This window comes from Salmo salar, chromosome ssa11 (assembly GCF_905237065.1).
Source record: "Salmo salar chromosome ssa11, Ssal_v3.1, whole genome shotgun sequence".
NCBI classification, from domain to species: Eukaryota; Metazoa; Chordata; class Actinopteri; order Salmoniformes; family Salmonidae; genus Salmo; species Salmo salar.
In genome coordinates, this window is record NC_059452.1 from 8161002 (window position 1) to 8183176 (window position 22175).

The 22175-nt window shown below is 42.2% G+C and overlaps 1 protein-coding gene across 2 annotated transcripts in view; it reads right to left on the reverse strand.

Annotated features, from left to right (window-relative positions):
- The window catches only part of LOC106561923 (putative palmitoyltransferase ZDHHC13), a 40092-nt gene continuing 17917 nt past the window's right edge, over window positions 1-22175 (reverse strand). For both annotated transcript variants that reach the window (XM_014126322.2, XM_014126323.2), the window contains exons 3-17: window positions 9797-9919; window positions 9306-9383; window positions 8385-8529; window positions 8163-8227; window positions 7826-7988; window positions 7392-7517; window positions 6950-7083; window positions 6202-6302; window positions 3780-3904; window positions 3520-3582; window positions 3241-3334; window positions 2866-2949; window positions 2600-2757; window positions 2004-2101; window positions 1-1685 (exon numbers count right to left, since the gene is read on the reverse strand). In XM_014126322.2, the coding sequence (XP_013981797.2) occupies window positions 1550-1685; window positions 2004-2101; window positions 2600-2757; window positions 2866-2949; window positions 3241-3334; window positions 3520-3582; window positions 3780-3904; window positions 6202-6302; window positions 6950-7083; window positions 7392-7517; window positions 7826-7988; window positions 8163-8227; window positions 8385-8529; window positions 9306-9383; window positions 9797-9919 (1693 nt within the window). In that variant the 3' untranslated portion in view covers window positions 1-1549. The remainder of the gene's footprint in view (window positions 1686-2003; window positions 2102-2599; window positions 2758-2865; window positions 2950-3240; window positions 3335-3519; window positions 3583-3779; window positions 3905-6201; window positions 6303-6949; window positions 7084-7391; window positions 7518-7825; window positions 7989-8162; window positions 8228-8384; window positions 8530-9305; window positions 9384-9796; window positions 9920-22175) is intronic.

The following is a 22175-nucleotide window of genomic DNA, read 5'->3' on the forward strand; positions in this document are numbered from 1 at the left end:
TCAATTGGGAGTCTGATTTATTAAAGGATTACCCCAATATGAATACCAACATATCAATTATAAAAAGGTAACTAAGAGGATCATGGATTTACCGTGTCTTCACTGGGCTATGCAGGATCGTTTGGAACATGAAGATGCCAATCTCTCCCTAAGCAGTCATGGATACATAAATCAAAGCTCACATAGAGTATCTAACTCAAAAGGCTTTCTGACACCATAGTAAAAACCAACGTGCATGGCTTTGTTCGAACATCCAGTGCAGTGAGTTACAATGGCACATTACTTCATGTGGTAATGCAGAAAAAGAAGAAAAAAGTAACATAGCTTGGATGCTAACGTCATCGCAGGTTAATAAAATAATAAAATACTTTTTTTTCCAAACTGTCCAGTGTCATTAAAGTCACACCCTGTAAGATGCTCATATCATCAGTGTGGCTTCAACACAAATGTAAACAATGAATCAAATGCATACCATGACATTTTCACAAGAAAACATCACTTGATTTCTAGCTGTAGGAATGATATTCCATGAGAACACAACGTGCCTTAGCATGACTTGAAGCTATACATTAGTGTACAAAGTTCTCCTAAAATAACAAAAACATAACTAATGGAGAAATAGGTCTTTCGTTTTTGTTTACGATAAATGTAATCGAAATGACTGGAAATCTCAGACTGTTGCTTTAAGGCTGAAAGAGAAGAGCATGGTGGATAGGATAGTGGATTGTTGAGTTATGGGAGATGTGAGTCCCGATTCCTTGCCTTCTCCCAATAGTGAGCACTAGGTCACCCTTAATCGACGTAAAAGCACTCAATTTGTGTAACAACTGCCAACAGTCCACCATATTTCTTCCACCTGTCCATTCCTTCTAAATCCACGAGGGGGAGTGAACGAGCGCACACTTACGGGAGAGGGAATCGGAAACAGCTATGGACTTGGGTGCGTGTCCACTGTCAAGAGAGCGGCTGGATAGAAAATCAGCATATTTAGAGGTACAGTACTACAAGACCAGTATTAGAACCAACTGCTCAAGAGAATGCACTGTATGCTCCAATAAAAACAGTTCAGTGACTGACAAACCAATGTGAGGCTTTGCTTAAAACGGTCTATAGTGTTGGTCCTTCAATCTAAAAAAAACCACTCACTTACAGCCTCTTGCGAACCCTCTAAAAACAGACATTAAAAAAAACAAAAACATTCTTTATAAAAAAACACATTAATATAAAGTTATATTTTGATAAAAAAAAACAATGACTAACTTAATATACAATTTAAGCCATAAAGGCTAATTCGACTTTGCACAAATGATACATTTCAGACTTCCATTTTTTCCCCTAATTAATATATACCAGTGTCAGGCAGCAGCAGTCTGTAGCAAAAGAAAACGCATCAAATAAAGTCAGTACAACTTCCTCCATGCTATTTCCCTTTATAGTGGTGTTTCTTCCCAGGCAGTCCAAAATATATAAAAGATTTAAAAAATAAATAAGCTTCATCCGTTTGGTCCAGAACGATAGTGGATCCAGGTCCTAGCTGCCCCCTGTGGGGTCAGACGATGTCGGGCTGGCCGAACATGTGGTCTCGGCCAGGTGGGTACTGCTGGGTCCAGTCGACCGTGGCGGGCTTGAACAGCCCACAGCAACGCAGCTGGAAGAACGACACAAGGTTCCGCACCACACCCAAACTATGGAGAGAGAGAGAGAAATGAGTAACGGAGAAAGAGAGAAGCACTGGCCTACAATACTAAATAGTGTGTGGGAATACCGTTTATTGCTTTTAGTCACCAAGTAAACGGAATCGGCAGGCTAGCCTGACGAAGGTTAGCCTATCTTGTCTAGCCATCTTGTCTCAAGAAGGTCCACAATGGAAATAAGTCCCAGACTGTGTGTGTTATCCTCGATGATTTTACTCATGTGCACGTATGGCTTTTTCAAGTTTACGTGTGCTTGTTTTTTAATTTTTTATTATTGTAAAATTAATAAACTAAAAGAAGACCACTTACTTGTAAGGGTTCTGTCTGAGAGAGATGGATTGTGGGAGTTTCCTCTGACGAAGCATCAGGTTTGACATCTCTGCGTTTGTCAGGCCGTAGAACGCAACCTGTTCAGACACACACATTCGAACTAAAATAGAAATGCCACCACGCCGCCAAAATTGTCACAAGTCCCCGTCGTAAAATAAAATTATGATAAAACAACGATAAATAATGCAGCCGTTGAATATTTCCTCAAAAAGACAACAGAAATAGCAGCTCTCCTCCCAGCCCGGCATCATTAAGGCAGTGAGCAGCACGGGGGGACTGCCCCCCGGGGGAAGACACCGCAGCAAGACGGCGTCAACACAGAAGACGACACATCAATCATGAACAATACGAGCGGCGTTTGATTCTGAGCAAATCAAAAGAAATACACAGCGAAAACATTGGCAGCTCGAGCAAAACGAGGAAATCAAAGTGTTTGTAGCTCGAGTGCACATAGTAATACGGTAGTTTTCTTTCACAACGTTTCAAGAAGTTATTCAAATACAACGTGCCTACAGCTGTAGAAGTGGAGGTAGCAATTGCAGCATCATATAGCTACTACACAAACACACAATTACCTGGTAGAGCTGTATGACCAGTAGTATGGAAGCCCAGGCGGTATGGAAGAAAGCTAGACAGAAGACACCCAGTACCCAGGAAGAGCAGCCCACCAGGGCAGAGATGGCAGCCCACACACCCTCCTCCTGGTAGTGCAGCGGGCAGTGCTTTGACCAGTCTGGCAACACACACGAGAACGTCAGGCAGGAAGACGAGTACATGCGTTAACAATGTACACAAATAAAACGTGCATTTGTCTATGTGATTAATTGAGGCTGTCACTCACACATGAGACATCCGTAGAACATCCACGCTCCCATCAGGCAGAGATAGAGGAGGAAGAGAACAAAGAAGTGGTGATTCCTGGCACCTGAAGAAAGTAAGAATGGGTGGGAGAAAGAGAAGACCGAAACGTTTGTCATTAAAACGTAAAACTCTGGTGCTGACAAAGTGGCAAATGCTGGCTGTGTATTTGTGTCAGCTAGTCTTAGAAGAATACTGTGTCTCCAAGTGTTGAAATACTAGTTGACTGCCACTACAACGATTGAATTCCACAACACAACCCTATTAGTACGTATTGAGGTTTAGTGTAGATTATCCTACAAACTGCATCTATAATTTAGGGTAGACAGAAATATATAAGCTCTGTGTTTGTAGTCACCTATGCAGCCATTGATCCAGATGGAGTGATGATCCTGTTTTGCCACGCAGGCGTCACAGGAGAAGCAGTGACTGGCCCTCATAGGCTTCTTCATCTGCATAACCGAAACAAAATCAACCAATCAGCATTTCTTCATATCACCACATTTCCTAACATGTGAAAGCTTGAGCAAACATATTTGTTAATTGGAGGTCATGAGTATCCCTCGATCTCGCTAATAGCTATGGTTGAGTAAACGTGTTGGAATGGAACTGGTCTACTTTGGTCCTTGTGGCTTACCATACAGGAAGTGCAGAAGATCCTGGGGTCCAAGCAGCCCGCCTCTGCCAGCAACACCACATTCTGTAGGCGACACAGAAGACCAACAAGATCCATCACATCCATGTCATTGAAGTAGATTGGCAGCCATGTCTCATGCCAACTACCTCTCCAGCCAGACCAGGGTAAACGTTGACCTATCCATAATGTTTTTCTAGCAGTCTTTTAAAAACAAAACAACAGTGATGGAACAACGCCTCTCCAGATGCCCTGCTCCTTACTAGCTTTTTCTCTTCCTCAGTTGCCTTGACGATGCCGGGGTCAGTCCTACAGGAGCGGAGGTAGTAGTAGAGCAGAGCCGTGGCGTTGAAAGTGAACAACACCTGTACCGTGGCACTGGGACCATGTAGGGAGACGGGTTAAGGACATAACATTGCACCAGATACAAGAGGTGTATTCCAATCCTACCCTGGAAGTCATGTTCTACCTGATAATTCAATTGCACCCACCTTGTGTCCCAGGACTAAATAGGTCCCTGATTGGAGGGGAAGAATGAAAAAAAAAAAAAAAAGAAAGAAAAGAAACTGACTTGAGGTCCAGATGAGAATTTTATGGGTATGAAACATTAACTACTTTAACACCTAAACCATGATACTGGACTGAGATAGACTTGGTACAAGAGCGCGGTGCAGCTGTAGTGCTGCAGCCTCTCAAGCACATAGCATCATGGGTAGAAAATACCACCCAAACCCTATACTTTCGTGCTATACACAAACACATATATACATACACACACGCATATACATATAAATATTATATATACATACACACACACACACACACACACACACACACACACACACACACATACATACATACATACATACATACATACATACATACATATATATATATATATATATAGCTCAAAAAAATTAAGGGAACACTTAAACAACACAATGTAACTCCAAGTCAATCACACTTCTGTGAAATCAAACTGTCCACATAGGAAGCAACACTGATTGACAATACATTTCACATGCTGTTGTGCAAATGGAATAGACAACAGGTGGAAATTATAGGCAATAAGCAAGACACCCCCAATAAAGGAGTGGTTCAGCAGGTGGTGACCACAGACCACTTCTCAGTTCCTATGCTTCCTGGCTGATGTTTTGGTCACTTTTGAATGCTGGCAGTGCTTTCACTCTAGTGGTAGCATGAGACGGAGTCTACAACCCACACAAGTGGCTCAGGTAGTGCAGCTCATCCAGGATGGCACATCAATGCGAGCTGTGGCAAGAAGGTTTGCTGTGTCTGTCAGCGTAGTGTCCAGAGCATGGAGGCGCTACCAGGAGACAGGCCAGTACATCAGGAGACGTGGAGGAGGCCGTAGGAGGGCAACAACCCAGCAGCAGGACCGCTACCTCCGCCTTTGTGCAAGGAGGAGCAGGAGAAGCACTGCCAGAGCCCTGCAAAATGACCTCCAGCAGGCCACAAATGTGCATGTGTCTGCTCAAACGGTCAGAAACAGACACCATGAGAGTGGTATGAGGGCCCGACGTCCACAGGTGGGGGTTGTGCTTACAGCCCAACACCGTGCAGGACGTTTGGCATTTGTCAGAGAACACCAAGATTGGCAAATTCGCCACTGGCGCCCTGTGCTCTTCACAGATGAAAGCAGGTTCACACTGAGCACGTGACAGAGTCTGGAGACGCCATGGAGAACGTTCTGCTGCCTGCAACATCCTCCAGCATGACCGGTTTGGCGGTGGGTCAGTCATGGTGTGGGGTGGCATTTCTTTGGGGGGCTGCACAGCCCTCCATGTGCTCGCCAGACGTAGCCTGACTGCCATTAGGTACCGAGATGAGATCCTCAGACCCCTTGTGAGACCATATGCTGGTGCGGTTGGCCCTGGGTTCCTCCTAATGCAAGACAATGCTAGACCTCATGTGGCTGGAGTGTGTCAGCAGTTCCTGCAAGAGGAAGGCATTGATGCTATGGACTGGCCTGCCCCTTCCCCAGACCTGAATCCAATTGAGCACATCTGGGACATCATGTCTCGCTCCATCCACCAACGCCACGTTGCACCACAGACTGTCTAGGAGTTGGCGGATGCTTTAGTCCAGGTCTGGGAGGAGATCCCTCAGGAGACCATCCGCCACCTCATCAGGAGCATGCCCAGGCGTTGTAGGGAGGTCATACAGGCACGTGGAGGCCACACACACTACTGAGCCTCATTTTGACTTGTTTTAAGGACATTACATCAAAGTTGGATCAGCCTGTAGTGTGGTTTTCCACTTTAATTTTGAGTGTGACTCCAAATCCAGACCTCCATGGGTTGATAAATTGGATTTCCATTGATTATTTTTGTGTGATTTTGTTGTCAGCACATTCAACTATGTAAAGAAAAAAGTATTTAATAAGATTATTTCTTTCATTCAGATCTAGGATGTGTTGTTTAAGTGTTCCCTTTATTTTTTTGAGCAGTATATATATATTTTAAAAAAAGAGATGGACTTGGTTAGGCTGGACTAGAATGGTCTGGACTGAACTAGACGAGATTGAGACGGACTAGGACAGTCAATGACAGGGGAGCTTTTTAGCGTTGATTCAGTACAGTGTTACATGCTGGGTAAGTACAGAATGTAGAGTGCTGCGCTGGGTTGGAGTGTGAGTGACAGAGGCCCTGTGTTAAAGGATATCAGGCAGGAAGCACAGGCACCAGGTGACCAGCATCCAGAAGACTGATGCCATAAGAGTTGTAGCAGGAACCAGCGACTGCAGGGCCGGGCTCGCCAACTGCCTGTAAGTGTACGCACACACACCACACTTATTATTGTACACGTTATAATATTGTTTCAACTGTTTGCCCGAGTGGCACAGCAGTCTAAGGCACTCCATCTCAGTGCAAGAGGTGTCACTACAGTCCCTGGTTCGAATCCAGGCTGTATCACATCCGGCCGTGATTGGGAGTCCCATAGGGCGGCGCACAATTTGCACAGTGTCGTCCGGGTTAGGGTTTGGCCGGGGTAGGCCAAATAAGAATTTGTTCTTAACTGACTTGCCTAGTTTGATAAAAAGGTTACGTTTAAAATGTAATTTTTTAAAAAATATCAGTCTTGCATGAAAAGGAGTTGCCCCATAAGTGCTCCTAGAGAGTACATCTTCTACTTAATGAGCAGTCATGTCAGCAAACAACTGCCCAGGGAGATTTGACAGAACCAAGCACGGACAGTATGAATAAAAGCAGGCTACTAGAGTCGGTATGTGCTCGCCATCTTGCGAAGGTCCCTAGTAATACTCTAGACATGGGGTGCACTGCGGATCGCTCAATGCATCTCAGTTAACTAGGAGTTGAAGAACACTCATAACAGTTGATCAACCCTAACCACTGTGATGCTGTGTGGTCTTGTCTACTGGATTGACCAAGCAGACAATGTGCATGCTCACCGCTGAGCCAGGTTGACCACAGCCATCACACAGGCCAGCAGAACCCCTTTCAGCAGCCAGGATTCTGAGCTCAAGTCGGCTATCGCTCCCACACTGCCCAGCACAGCAACGCAGAACATAAACTGAACACACACCTAAAGAGAGACAAGAGTAGAGAGAGAAATAAATCACTTAAAATAATCTTTATTGAAGAGAAATACAAAATATTCATTTCAACCACAATGTGAGGAAAAACTGCAGCGTTGGCATCTGTTTTAAGCCAAGGTTAATTATTGTTCTCCCTCATGCTGTCGCTCGCACACGCGCACACACACACGATATTGGAAATATGGGTCAACATCTCTCATAGGCATTTGTTGAGTATACGAAAGTGTAGTGCCCCACACCCTGTGTGTGTTGAAGTAACGTAGGCAGAGGAAAAGTGTGTGTGCGGTGTCCATACCCTGTACCGGTTAACTAGGCGCAGGCAGCGGGATTTGGAGCGTATCCTCTCCTGCTTGACGTGGTTGAGCATGTGGACGAGCAGGGGGCTGTGCACCTGGTGGGCCAGGTCAATGGGACTGTGACCCTGAGGAGACAAACAACACGGTCACAGCATCACACTCACAATCCTTAGTTAACCTCACACACTATAGTCCATTATATTCACTATAGCAAATAAATATGCACATGTTCATCTTTCTAATACGCCAACACATGCATCTCAGAGACTTATATGTTAGTAACATCCCAAGTATGATGCAAGCATTGATTTAGTCTATGCTTTCCTAATCCCCCCCCCAGGAGCTCACATTTATGATATAATTAATTAGTGTGTGTGTGTGTGTGTGTGTGTGTGTGTGTGTGTGTGTGTGTGTGAGAGAGAGAGAATCTCACATTGGTGTTCTCGGCATCCACGCTAGCCCCGGCCTCCAGCAGGATGTGGGCGGCGTCTACATTTCCCGCCAGCACGGCACAGTGCAGTGGAGAGTTCCTGTTCACTTTGTCCACCGCACTCACCGACGCATTGCACTTCATCAGGAAGTTAGTGGGCTCAGGCCTGCATGAAATAATTGGTTTATTGACTTCAGATCTCCCCACCCTAACACTAACCATGACCTTTCTCAGTAGTACATTACCAAAACAGCCTAATAGGCCAGTTATTGAGGACATATGTTATTGTAAGCATACATGGAAAAGAAACAAATAATCATTGGGTTGCAGGGAAACGTACCCAATGATTTTCTGTGCTGCCAACATCAGGGGTGTCTGCCCATTTGAGTCAGGAAGGTCAACTTCCTACAACAGCAGAAAAAAAAATTGAAAAAAGGGCCCTGTTAGAATGAAGAGGGTGAATAAAGGAGAAAGTAAGGATGAGAAAGCACAAGAATAAAAGAGAGAAGGAGAGTGTGTGGCTGAGAGAGAAAGAGAGAGAGCAAGAGAGAAAGAGTCTCACTTGTCCCTTGGCCATGAGGTAGGCTGCTATGGGCATGTGTTGGAAGAGGATTGCCAGATGCAGGCTGCGGTAGCCCTCCCCGTCGGCCACAGATGGGTCAGCTCCGTACCGCAGCAGCTGGATCACCATGGCGAGGTGGCCTTGCCTGTCCACAGACAACCATACATAAGTCACCAAACCAAATATTGGCACCCTTACTTTTTCAAATGGAGTTGAATCTGTTTTTTTTTCTTTTCAAAAGTGGTTACATGACTATTTTAACCATGTAAGCACCTGCAACTTACCACGATGAGATAAATAGGGCACCACAGTACGAGTCACAATACCCATAAAACCTTGCAGTCCACCATTCATTTTTCCCATAGGGGATTTTAGAAACACTTAAAATAAGGGCCGTGTTTCGTGTAGGCTTACCCTGGCGTGACGTTTTGAAAACCGTGCAAATCTCTCTAGGACGAAGTGACTTATCGATATATTCGCCTGTATTTACCCCCCAAAAATGAAATGCTAATTAGCTACTAACGTGGTTAAATAAACGTCACGCTAGGGTAAGCCTACAGCCTAGAGCTTCTAAAATCCCCTATGGGTAAAATGAATGGTGGAAAAACAATTGGAACAATTTCCCTGTTTGGCTCTATTACACAGTAAATGAGAAAACTTGCCTCCAACCAAATTCATTTGAATAATTTAGTCCAGGCCACTTTTGACTGTGAAGTGAAAAATCATAATTTCAGTTTATTTTCTTGGTCGTATGCAGTTGTAAATCAAACAAATACACTTGTGAACGTCGCAAGTTTTCTATTTAAACATATCGGAGAAGAAATAGTAAATCGTGTAAGGGTGCCTATATATTTGACCGAAACTGTAAGGGTGGATAGAGAGGGAGAGAGGGGTGACCTTGCCTACCAACAAAGCAATTACCTTATGGCCCAATGCAGGGGTGTGGAGTTCAGGTCACCACCTAGTTGGTCTATGACGGCCTCTTTGGATATATAATACCTATGAAAGAGTATTGAAAGGACAGTTTAAAAATACACCTACCAATGTCTTTGCACAGGAATATTCCGCTTAGCATGGGCTCCTCTTTGGGAATGGCGTAGGATTGTTGTTTGCAAGAAAAAAGTCAACATTCAAAATCTAAAACTACAGTCCTAACCAAATAAAATAAAATAGTATTGGTCACATACAGCAGATAGAATACAGTATATACATATTAGATGAGTAATGCAAGATATGTAAACATTATTAAAGTGACTAGTGTTCCATTTATTAACGTGACCAATGATTCCAAGTCTGTGTATGTATGTAGGCAGCAGCCTCTCTGTGCTAGTGATGGCTATTTAACAGTCTGATGGCCTTGAGATACGTGTCTGGTTGTGCAGCACAGCTTCTGTTTGATGTAGAGCCCTTACTTGACCACCTCTGCGTGGTTGTTGATGGCTGCCCAGTGTAAGAGGGAGACATTCTCCTTGTCAGGCTGCCTCACATCGTAACCAGCCTCCACCAGTTCCTTACATCGGTCCAGGATACCAAACCTAGAATCAAAGCACGGGGGGAGAAGATATTGAAAAATCGATCCCCTCGCACAAAGAATACATCTTTCTATCCATCTCTGGATGGTGTACTGGAATATTAACATGAATCAAAAGGAGAACCTGGTACAATAAACAAGGTTACCATTTTTCCAACTTGACAGTAAGCTACAACATTGTCATGTCTATGTACTGACACGAAGGGGTCAGTATTTAGTCCTGCTCATAAACTGATGCCATGGCTTTTCTGCATTTGGTCAGAAAAGGTACGCTGGTTATTATCATGCATGACTACAATTACATTTACATGGTCTGGTTGGAGAACAGAGATGTTGAGTTTGAGAGAGAAGTTGCCAGAGGGATGCAGGATTTTCAAAGTAACAAAATAGAACATGTGGTCCTGTGTGGCTCAGTTGGTAGAGCATGGCGCTTGCAACGCCAGGGTTATGGGGGACCAGTATGAAAATGTATGCACTCACTACTTACTGTAAGTCCCTCTGGTTACGAGCATCTGCTAAATGACTAAGATGTAAACAAAATGTCTGTTTAACTCCTCTTCCTATATGACATTAGGGTGGGTGGGTGTGTGTAGTCTTGACCTGAGCTATCTGTTTACTTGCTACAGCAGAAAGAGTAAGGAATAGGCATTAGCAAAGCTCAGGGATGCGAATTGATGAGGGCCCAAAAAGGTGCCAAATATTTTTGCCACAGAAAAATCTGTGTAAACTGCAAGAAAATGCAGTAAGGAATATAAATGCATAATGATCTGAATTTTCATTGTGGCAGTAAGATGAAGACACACTATGCCAATATGAAACCAATACTCTTCATCCCCCCGAAGTTAGGCACCAAACAGAATTTAAGGAACACCAGAATTATTTTTTTTTAAGCTTAGAATTAGATTGATGAGGCATACATCTATCCCTTTTTCCTGTGCATAGCCAAGGTACCATGTTGTTAGCTACCTGGACAGGAATAGCCTTCCCTGTAGCTCAGTTGGTAGAGCATGGTGTTTGCAACGCCAGGGTTGTGGGTTCGATTCCCATGGGGGCCAGCACAAAAAAAAAAAAAAAGAAATGTATGAAATTGTATGAAATGTATGCATTCACTACTGTAAGTCGCTCTGGATAAGAGCGTCTGCTAAATGACTAAAATGTAAAAAAAAAATGTAAATGTAAAATGTAACGTTTTAAGGTCGTTTGTTATCAAACCAGAAACTCGTTACTCGCTAGCAGTTTACAACCGCCCGCAACATGGTTTGTAAAATGATATAAAACGTGAGCCAATACGCGTAGAAAGGGAAGATGGTACAGTAGCTCCGGTAATATAGAGCATCACGTTTGAGTGGTTTGGGCTACGAGAAGAACATTTTTTTTTAAATCACCGTTTTAAGTTATGTAAAACAGACTGGCCTGTTTGTTCTTACAGGCAAAATGAAAAAGATAAGTATCCACTTCGCACAACCGCTCCAATAATTAAACAAATGTTAACAGAAACCTCATCACTCTGCACACCCCAGCTTGGCTAAAAAAAAACCCATTTTAAAACTGATGGAGATGCGCAGAAACAACGGACGGAGAGAAGCAGCTGAGTAGCCGGTGTGGTTAGGGATGAAGCTGACTGCACACAGCTGTCACACGTGATATATGATGGAGAACTCATTCTGAATGACATCACGCTCTGAACTCGGTTTGATATTCTATTTGTAGGACGCATAGGGTTGCATTCTGTGCTCAGGTCATTCAATTTTGATATGAGAAACACACCATCATTTGTTGGTATCAAGGGGATTCGATTAAGCCTGCCCGGGCAGGCATAGTTCGCACTGAGTGAAAAGTGATTGCATTCGTTTTGGAACTGGGCTACCTGCCATGAGCCGGGTGCCCTGTTCGATGGCAAAGTCGGCTTAAAACAAAAGTGATGTAGGTTAAGCACTAGGATTCTGTGTTGATATGCAAAAGTGATTGCTTTTGATAAAAACACCATCTGTCTTCACAATAAAAACGACACTAAACAAAAACATAAAAAACGTAACATGTAAAGTGTTGGTCCCATGTTTCAGGCGCAGAAATAAAGATTGCGTATGAAACATTTCTGCACAAATAACTTTAGGCACAACTGTGTTTACATCCCCGTTAGAGAGCATTTCTCCTTTGCCTAGATAATCCAGTCACCTGACAGGTGTAGCATATCAAGAAGCCGATTAAAACAGCATGACCATTACATGACTGCCACTAAAATGTGCAGTTTTGTCAAACACAAAGTTGAGGGAGAATGCAATTGGCATGCTGACTGCAGCAATGTCCACCAGAGCTGTTGCCAGAGAATTGAATGTTAATTTCTCTACCATAAACTGCCTCCAACAACATTTTAGAGAATTTGGTATAAGCTATGGACAACATTTTATCGATGGCAATTTGAATGCACAAAGATACTGTGACGAGATCCTAAGGCCCATTGTCTTGCCATTCACCTCATGTTGTTTCAGCATGATAATGCACAACCCCATGTCGCAAGGATCTGTACATAATTCCTGGAAGCGGAAAATGTCCCAGTTCTTCCATGGCCTGGATACTCAGACATGTCACCCATTGAGCATGTTTGGGATGCTCTGGATTGACGTGTATGACAGCGTGTACCAGTTCGCGCCAATACACAGCAACATCGCAGCCATTGAAGAGTGGGACAACATTCCACAGGCCACAATCAACAGACTGATCAACTCTATGCGAAGGAGATGTCGGATCTTGACTCATTTTGTTAAATTTGAGTCAGGAATACCCAGAGCACGCAGGACCCTCTACCGATGAACTGAAAACGCGAAAGAGTCTCTCTTGTTCACCATAGCGAAATTATTAGAGCGGTCATTTGTGACAGACTTATAAACGTGCCTTAAAACAACGTTTGTTAGTTATACAATTATTTCTTGATACATTTCAAACGAGATCTAGTTGTGGGCGCAAACGGACTAGATTGTGAACGACTCTTCACGGAATGCATTACTTGACAGCCATGAGGGTGTTAAGTAGACTGACGACTCCAGCCCAAATCAAACAAAACCAGTAATTTTTTTTATACGCATGAACCAATGCCCGGTAGTGAATGACAGAAAACAGACAGGCAGCGAGCGTCAACGGCGTCATACGCTTCAAATGAAAAAGCACGTTTATTTTTCTCGCGTCTACACGAGCTGGTAAAGTGAGCACATAAATTGCACAAAAAAAAGAGACTGTTCGTGCATTGTCATGTCTGGAATTATGACATGTATAGTTAAGTGTCTATTTAGCGTTGAAAAGTTTAGTTGCCAATAATACATATTTGAAAACAACTTTACACCTACCTTTGTTGATTTTCGAGCACAGGCATACAGCCGGGAAACTCGAGGAACTCCGTTCAAGGGAGAATACTGTTATGTAGAAAGAATGAGACTAGCTAAATTCTTTGTAACCTGATAGGGTGTATTAGCTACAACTCTCCTCACATTCATCAGCCAACATAACAGGAGGCAGGTACAGTGGCTCCCATAAGACATATAAGGTGAGTCCAAAGGAACACACAACAATAATTCAAAAGGGCTACATAGCAAACATAAATACAACTGTTTATTATGGATTCTCATGACAATTAAGTTGGCAAACGCTACGCAGTGTATGTGAATTGATGCTCTACTCTCGCGCCAAAATTTACTCTGTTGACAGTGTCTTTTCCGTGCGATTTCACGCTAAATTCTTCCGCTGCTGTTGTTCGTCACATACTTCTCATTGTGGAAAACAAACTAACGTCCGTGGGCATGGCGTAGCGTTTGGCCGGAGCAAGGAGTCTGGGGCTGCGGTCCAAGTGCAAAGTAGAAAGGCCTCGGCCCTAAACCCTCAGCCCTTGAACCCTCAACTACCTCCCCGGATATTGTGGTAAGTGCTCTACAACAAAGCTTTTAGTCTCCAACAAGCTTTCTCTGCCCTTAACACCTCCAAAACAAAGGTAATGTGGTTTGGAAGACGAATGCCCCTCTCCCCACAGGTGTGATTACTATCTCTGAGGGTTTAGAGCTTGAGGTCATTGACCTCATACAAGTACTTGGGAGTATGGCTAGACGGTACACTGTCCTTCTCTCAGCACAATCTAGACTTGCTTTCATTTATCCTAATCACTCCCCTTTCAAACTGATTCAGGTGACCATCCTACCAATGCTAGATTACGGAGACGTAATTTATAGATCGGTAGGTAAGGGTGCTCTCGAACGGCAAGATGTTCTTTACCTTTCGGCCATCATATTAGCAACAAATGCTCCTTATAGGACACATCACTGCACTCTATACTCCTCTGTAAACTGGTCATCTCTGTATACCTGTCACAAGACCCACTGGTTGATGCTTATTTATAAAACCCTCTTAGGCCTCACTCCCCCTTAACTGAGACATTTACTGCAGCCCTCATCCTCCACATACAACACCCATTCTGCCAGTCACATTCTGTTAAAAGGTCCCCAAAGCACACACATCCCTGGGTTGCTAGTCTTTTCAGTTCGCTGCAGCTAGCGACTGGAACGAGCTGCAAACAAACACTCAAACTGGACCGTTTTCTCTCATTCTCTTCATTCAAAGACTCAATGATGGACACTCTTACTGGCAGTTGTGGCTGCTTTGTGTGATGTATTGTTGCCTCTACTTTCTTGCCCTTTGTCTGTGCCCAATAATGTTTGTACCATGTTTTGTGCTGCTACCATGTTGTGTTGTCATGTGTTGCTGCCTTGCTATGTTGTCGTCTTAGGTCTCTTTATGTAGTGTTGTCTCGTCTTGGTGTGTGTTTTGTCCTAATATATATATATATATATATATATAAATAAAATAATCCCAGCTCGTCCCCACAGGAGGCCTTTTGGTAGGCCGTCATTGTAAATAAGAATTTGTTCTTAACAGACTTGCCTAGTTAAATAAATTCAATTTTTTTTTTACATCGTCATATCTGAGTGGGATAGGGGGCAGTATTTTCACGGCCGGATAAAAAACACGTACCCGATTTAACCTCTCTAGGGTAGGGGGCAGTATTTTCACATCCGGATAAAAAAACATACCCGATTTAATCTGGTTATTACTACTGCCCAGAAACTAGAATATGCATATAATTGTTTGATTTGGACAGAAAACACCCTAAAGTTTCTAAAACTGTTTGAATGGTGTCTGTGAGTGTAACAGAACTCATATGGCAGGCCAAAATCTGAGAAGATTCTGAAGTGCCCTCTCTGACCATTTCTTGGCCTTCTATACTCCCTTTATCGAAAACAGAGGATCTCTGCTGTAACGTGACACTTTAAGGCTCCCATAGGCTCTCAGAAGGCAGCAAAATGTTGAATGATGCCTTTGGAGCCCCTGGCTGAAAAACAGTAGCGCATTTGGATAGTGGTCGATCTGAGAACAATGAGACGGGTGCGCGCATGCACGTGAAGAGGCCATTTTACATTTTCAGTCTTTGAACGAAAAAGACGTCTCCCGGTCGGAATATTATCGCTATTTTACGAGAAAAAAAATCGCATAAAAATTGATTTTAAACAGCGTTTGACATGCTTCAAAGTACGGTAATGGAATATTTTGAATTTCTTTGTCACGATACGCGTCCGCGCGTCACCGTTCGGATAGTGTCTTGAACGCAAGAACAAAACTGAGGATATTTGAACATAACTATGGATTATTTTGAACCAAAACAACATTTGTGGATGAAGTAGAAGTCCTGGGAGTGCATTCTGACGAAGAACAGCAAAGGTAATCCAATTTTTCTTATAGTAAATCTGAGTTTGGTGAGTGCCAAACTTGGTGGGTGTCAAATTAGCTAGCCCGTGATGGCGAGCTATCTACTGAGAATATTGCAAAATGTGCTTTTGCCGAAAAGCTATTTTAAAATCTGACACCGCGATTGCATAAAGGAGTTCTGTATCTATAATTCTTAAAATAATTGTTATGCTTTTTGTGAACGTTTATCGTGAGTAATTTAGTAAATTCACCGGAAGTTTTCGGTATGTTTGCTAGTTCTGAACGTCACATGCTAATGTAAAAAGCTGGTTTTTGATATAAATATGAACTTGATTGAACAAAACATGCATGTATTGTATAACATAATGTCCTAGGAGTGTCATCTGATGAAGATCATCAAAGGTTAGTGCTGCATTTAGCTGTGGTTTTGGTTTTTGTGACATTATATGCTAGCTTGAAAAATGGGTGTGTGATTATTTTTGGCAGGGTACTCTCCTGACATAATCTAATGTTTTGCTTTCGCTGTAAAGCCTTTTTGAAATCGGACAATGTGGTTAGATTAACGAGAGTTTTGTCTTTAAAATGGTGTAAAATAGTTGATTGTTTGAGAAAATTGAATTGTGGTATTTTAGTTGGTTTTATATTACGCGCAGTGTGATGCCATTGGCTGTTGGCTCGGGGTTCTGCAGGTTAAAATGTCCCTTGCCCAAGCGAGGGAGAGTGATGATTGCCTCTCCAATGTCCTTGATGAAAATCCTAAAGTTGAGCCTATAAAAACAACTTTTTAAAAACGAAAGCCATTGCTGTACCTAGCAAGCACTCAGGTAGCTAGCTATAGTTACCCATAGCTGGCTAGCTAGATTTATAGTTTGGTAATGTATTCCAATACATTTATGAATTCCCAAAAAATATGTTTATGAAGCTAGCTATCTATCTATGTTTTATAGGCTCCTCACTAGGAGTCTGAGCCACGTTGGCAAACGAATGACGCTCAATGCTAAAATCAATGTCATCTATGTATATTTGTTTGTTAGCTAGCAAGCAAGCAAGCAAGCTAGCGTTGTAAGTTTGTCTCACATGCCGAATATGAAGCAGTGTTGATAAAATGACACTTGAGTTTGACACGCGACTACAATTTGCATTGAATTGTGGGTCATATCAACCCCGCAAGTGATTAAATTACATTTTATTGGTCACATATGTGACCCAATTCAGGAAACTAGGCGTATGTCGCAAGTCACGACTTCACAGGAGAGGTATTTGAACGTACATTTGAATTTTTTTAAATGCATTTTTTTGGCAGAAATGCCTTTTAGAACATGTGAACTTTTATGTGCCTTAATACCAAACTTTTAAGGCATCTGTAAATACAAATAAAAGTTGTTAAAATTACGAGCCTACTTGGTTTAGCCAAAGAAAAAGTTAGGAACCTTCCCGCTAACCATGAGAAAATGAGTGGGCTGGACATGCTGAGAGAGGAGTTTCAGATTGATTTTTGGTGTAGCATCTTGTGTCTATAAAATGTGATGCACGTTATGCGTAGATAATCCTTTCTACAGATATAACGTTAGCCATGGAGAACTGCAAATATGTTGCTACTGCTCAATAACATTGCTGCCCTGAATTTATCAGGTGCTATCGATAAAGGTCAGTGGGAAAAAGTTGTGATGACCACTTTCTGGAGGACAATCGTGCCATGCTGACTCTGAAAATGAACCAGACGATGAGGAAATTCCTGATATAGGTAAAAACATTTTAATTGAAGAAGACATGGTAGTCTTCTGATGACAGTGACGGGGAAGAAACGGCGATCAACAGTGTTGTTTTCACGGAAGAAGTTGATCGAGTTTTGAAACCAGTGGAACATAACGGGTCAAACAAGCTGTGCAAACTAAACGGAAACAATACAGGACGTCTTAATTTTTAAAAAAGGGGGCTGCAGTCTGCTGTGAAGCTCTCATCCATGTATAGAGGTAAGAATCCAGCTACAGTTTCTGATATTATACATTTCTAATTTTGTCAGAAAGTTGATTTCATTACAAGTTAAAGCTTGCTGTTAGCTAGACATCTGGAGTTCGATGGCTGGCTTGCTAACATTGACCCCATTTGGTTAACTTTAGCTAGTTATGACAAAAATGGCTTTGTACGGCTAGTTAAAGCTCGCTGACGTTAGATGGCTGGCTGGCTAGCTAGCTAACATTAGGTGTACGAACTGTGTGTTGTGATGTTCTCAGAATGTAAATTCACATCTATTGTATAATAAATGCTAAAATATTTGTATCTGGAATTTGTCTTTCAGCATCAGTAGAACACGACTAGCTCTCCTCCACCAGTCATACAAGGACAATGGTCTAATGCTTCCCATCAAAAAGAGAGCTGGCCCAAGCAAGCAAAGGCAGCAGCGCAGTCATCAACTACATGCACCATTTTCATTGCATTGTATGAGGTTATTCTTCTTATCTAAACTTGGGAGGTGAATTGATGTTGTGCAGGGTTCTAATGTCTTCAGATTTTTTATTTTATTCCCTGTTTTACAGCGTCACGGCTCTGGGGCCTGGTGTTGTTGTCGCCAAGGAGTGTTCGGACAGTCGGGACCAGGTTTCAGCTGCTGCGCAACGCTGACATCCTTCAGCCCATAGATGGTCTGCCTGTACACGTACCACCTGGACTGGACACAGCTAGACAAACCAATCTTTTTGAGAAGATCAGGGAGTTTTGCAACGAAGAGGCTATAGACATCACATGCCCTGAACCAAAGTCAAGGACAGGACAGAAACAGGCTCTCCGAATATAAATTCACCTGTTCATGTGTGGTTCGGACGGACCAGTCATCAGCACCATTTGCAGTGCCTCTATTCAAATGACTCTCTCCTAACACACACACACACACACACACACACATTGCTGCTACTGTTTTTTATCCTGCTGCTCAGCCACTTTACGCCTGATTGTATGCATATAACTACCTCTATCACTGATATTGTTCTTGTACATACTGTATATTATTTTATTTATATTGCTACCATTTCTGATATTGCTACTATGCAAGTTACCATTTGGCGGTACCGTTTACACCTTCTGTAGAGACCCATTCACTCAGCAAGTCTTAAAATATTAATGAATATTGATGTGGTCGTAACATGATTTTGTGACATACTGCAACAATATCATGTGACCGTATCAAGTGTCCACCACGAATATATGGCGCATGTATCCGTTTATGTATCGTACATGTGCACCTCACTGAGGTTTCAACTCATATCACATTGTATACTGTTACACACTTAATGTATGGAATACTGATAAGGGAATTTATATGTTTAAAGTAATGACTAAAGGATTCCACCCTGAAATCATATAATTGTATGAAATGTGTTAGTAGTCATAATTCCATAATATGTGTTAGTTGCCTGAAATCATTGTGTTGCTGTGTAGTGGTGTGAGAACAAAGGACAACAGGAAAGAGGCTCCTTCCAAGGTCCCTCTTATCTGGGGAGGAAAGGAACGGCGAGAAACTGCCAAGGCTGGTAGAAAAGTGATAAACCTGTGTGTGTGTGTGTGTGTGCGTAGAGGGGGTTATAAAGACTGTTCAAATTTTGGTTGACTTTAGAGCTCTCATGAATAAACTACAACGAACCTTTGCAGAATCTGAGTCTTTGCCTAATTCTTATTAACCCTAGCTTTACAACGTAGGGGGAATTGGTCAAAGCTATAGTGATTGTTATCATCATTGGGATTGAAAATTCTCTTGACAAATACTAAGTATGCTAATGCACTGGTGTGAAGGCATTTGGGCAGTGGTGTAAAGTACTTAAGTAGTACTTGAAAGTATTTGTGTGGGGTATCTGTACTTGACTATTTATATTTTGGGCAAATTTACTTCACTACATTCCGAAAGAAAGTAATGTACTTTCTACTCCATACATTTTCCCTGACACCCAAAAGTACTCATTACATTTTGACAAGAAAATTGTCCAATTCACACACATCAAGAGAACATCCCTGGTCATCCCTACTGCATCTGATCTGTTGGACTCACTAAACACAAATGCTTCATTTGTAAATTATGTCTGAGTGTTGGAGTGTGCCCCTGGCTATCCATCCAACAAAAAAAAGACAATTGTGCTGTCTGGTTTAATATAAGGAATTTGACAATTTAGGACTTTTTCCACCACTGGATGTGGCTGGGGGTTATAGCATTTATTTCACATGACCCATTCATTTAGACAAGTGTGTCTGGGTAAGCGTCATCTAATATTTTTATCTGGACACTTTGTTTACCTGGAATTTTCCCCTTATTGTAGGCTACTACTACTACTTTTAGTCTTAATCTTTACTACACTACTCACTGTTTAGCACATGACCTCACATGTGAGTCCTTAAAGAGATGAGGGGGCTGGCTTAAGAGGGTGTGAACAATGCTGAAGACAAAGGAGAGCTCTCCAGTAGGTACGAAAACATTCAAAGGACCTTTTCTCAAAAGTGAGTTTACAAGATAACTTTCAAATCAGAATTACTTCACCATTGTTCCTAAAAAATGCAGTGTATGATACCATTTTGTAGCCGAGTCTCTACTTTTATCCAATGTAAAAAAACTATTTCAAATTTTTCTACATAAGACCAATTTGAGCCGGTCAGTCACATATTTGATCAAAGAGCTAAATCGAGGGCCGAGGGAGCAATGTTAGTAAATTGGACCGTCACTTAAGATTGCAATCAAACTGCTTCTGGTTTCGACAGGGATTCCCCAGAGGGAAAGTGGCTAACATTATGATTGGATCAAAGCCTGGGTAGCCAGGCAAGTTGATAAACACAGTTGTTCGCAAACTGCAGCCCCATAAATTATTCATTCTCGAGTTAGTTGAGCAGAGGCTGTGCATATTTTGGTTCTACAAAGCTGTGTCCATCATAACATTCAATTAATTGCAGTCATTCTTGCACCATGCAATCAATTATCAGTTCTAAACCAGTGGCGGCTCCTCAGAGGAGGACCATCTTCAGTGAATTTCTTACATTTCTCTTTTTTTTTTTTAGATGAAACTATAAATATATTCACGTCAGCAAATAATTGATTAAAACACACTTTTGCAATGAAGGGCTACAGTAGCCTCAACAGCACTCTGTAGGGTAGTACCATGGGGAGAGAGCAAACAATATTTCATAGTATTTTTTTCTCCTCACTGTCATTTACTTAGCTAGCGAATGCAGCTAGCTAGTTTAGCCTACTCAAACAGAAAGGGATGCCATGTTAGCTAGCTGGCAACGGCTATCCCACACTGGAACAGCTTTTGGTTTTATTAAATGTATTTGCACCGGGGCCGGCCGGTGTAACTGCTAAACTGCACACTACTGTACTGCATGATTGTAGCGGGTTTACTAACACGTTAGTTCTAGTAGCTATATTGATTATGACGTTAGCTAATATGGTGACAACGACGTAGGCTGTGTGTAGCAATTATGATATGAAGGTTTGGCTTGGAAAGGTTTTTTCGCCTGGTCACAGACAGCTGATGTGTTGTGCACTGCAGTTCACAAGTGAAGGGAAAGGTGAGAGGAGGAGAGCGTGTAGATGCGAGAAGGAATTATACAACAATCAAAGGGATCATGTTGTTTGTATGTGGCTGCTATGAAAGTGTACTGTGTTTGCGTGTATCAGAGGTGTGCCTATTCTGCCGAAAAATTTTTCTTAAAACGGAAGCAAACGGAACGGGGATAAACATACTTAAATCTGTCCAATAGAAACTCTCGTTTGCAACTGTTGGTCTAATGATTAAACCCTAGATCAGCTAGATGCAGGCAAGAGTGTGCAAGGTGGGATTGAATGTGTCACTGTCTGTCACCTTGATTACTCAAATTTCTCTTGACCTGTGCACCTACGTTGTAAACATTCATTCACTCATAGGCTAAGTTGTAGCAACCTCATGATGGGTATAGGGAAAATTTGAGTATCATGTAGTAACCTAAGCTTATTGATGTTACATTGAGCTGGGTGAATGGAATATGAATGACAGTCCAACATAAATAAGGCCATGCTGATAAAAAAAAAAAATATGAAAATCGGCATCACTCATCTTAAATGGCACTGGCCGCTACTCTTCCCTAACATGTATTTTTCTTCTCTATGATCATGATCTATTTTTCATCACGCATAGATATGACAGACAGTTGGTGGTCGGAGCAAGTCTCTGGAGCCGCTGAGGGTGTATTAATCCTGCTGTAGGACTCATTGTGGCCAGCACTAGCAGGTAAAAAGACCGACTAAAATGAACAAGTCACTCCAAAAAATGAATCATGACTCGAGTCAGTAAAAAGAGTAGTTAAAATAACTCGTTAGTGAACTGCACATCACTACCTGTGCTACAATGCTAGGTTTAGTAATAAAGCAACCACATTCAGAAAGGGTAAATCCATTTGAATTCATTCACTTTTTGACAGCACCCCTTCTGATTTGAATGAAACCTTCCATACATATTTGCCCATTGTACAAGTGACTTTTTGGACGTGAATGCCAAAAC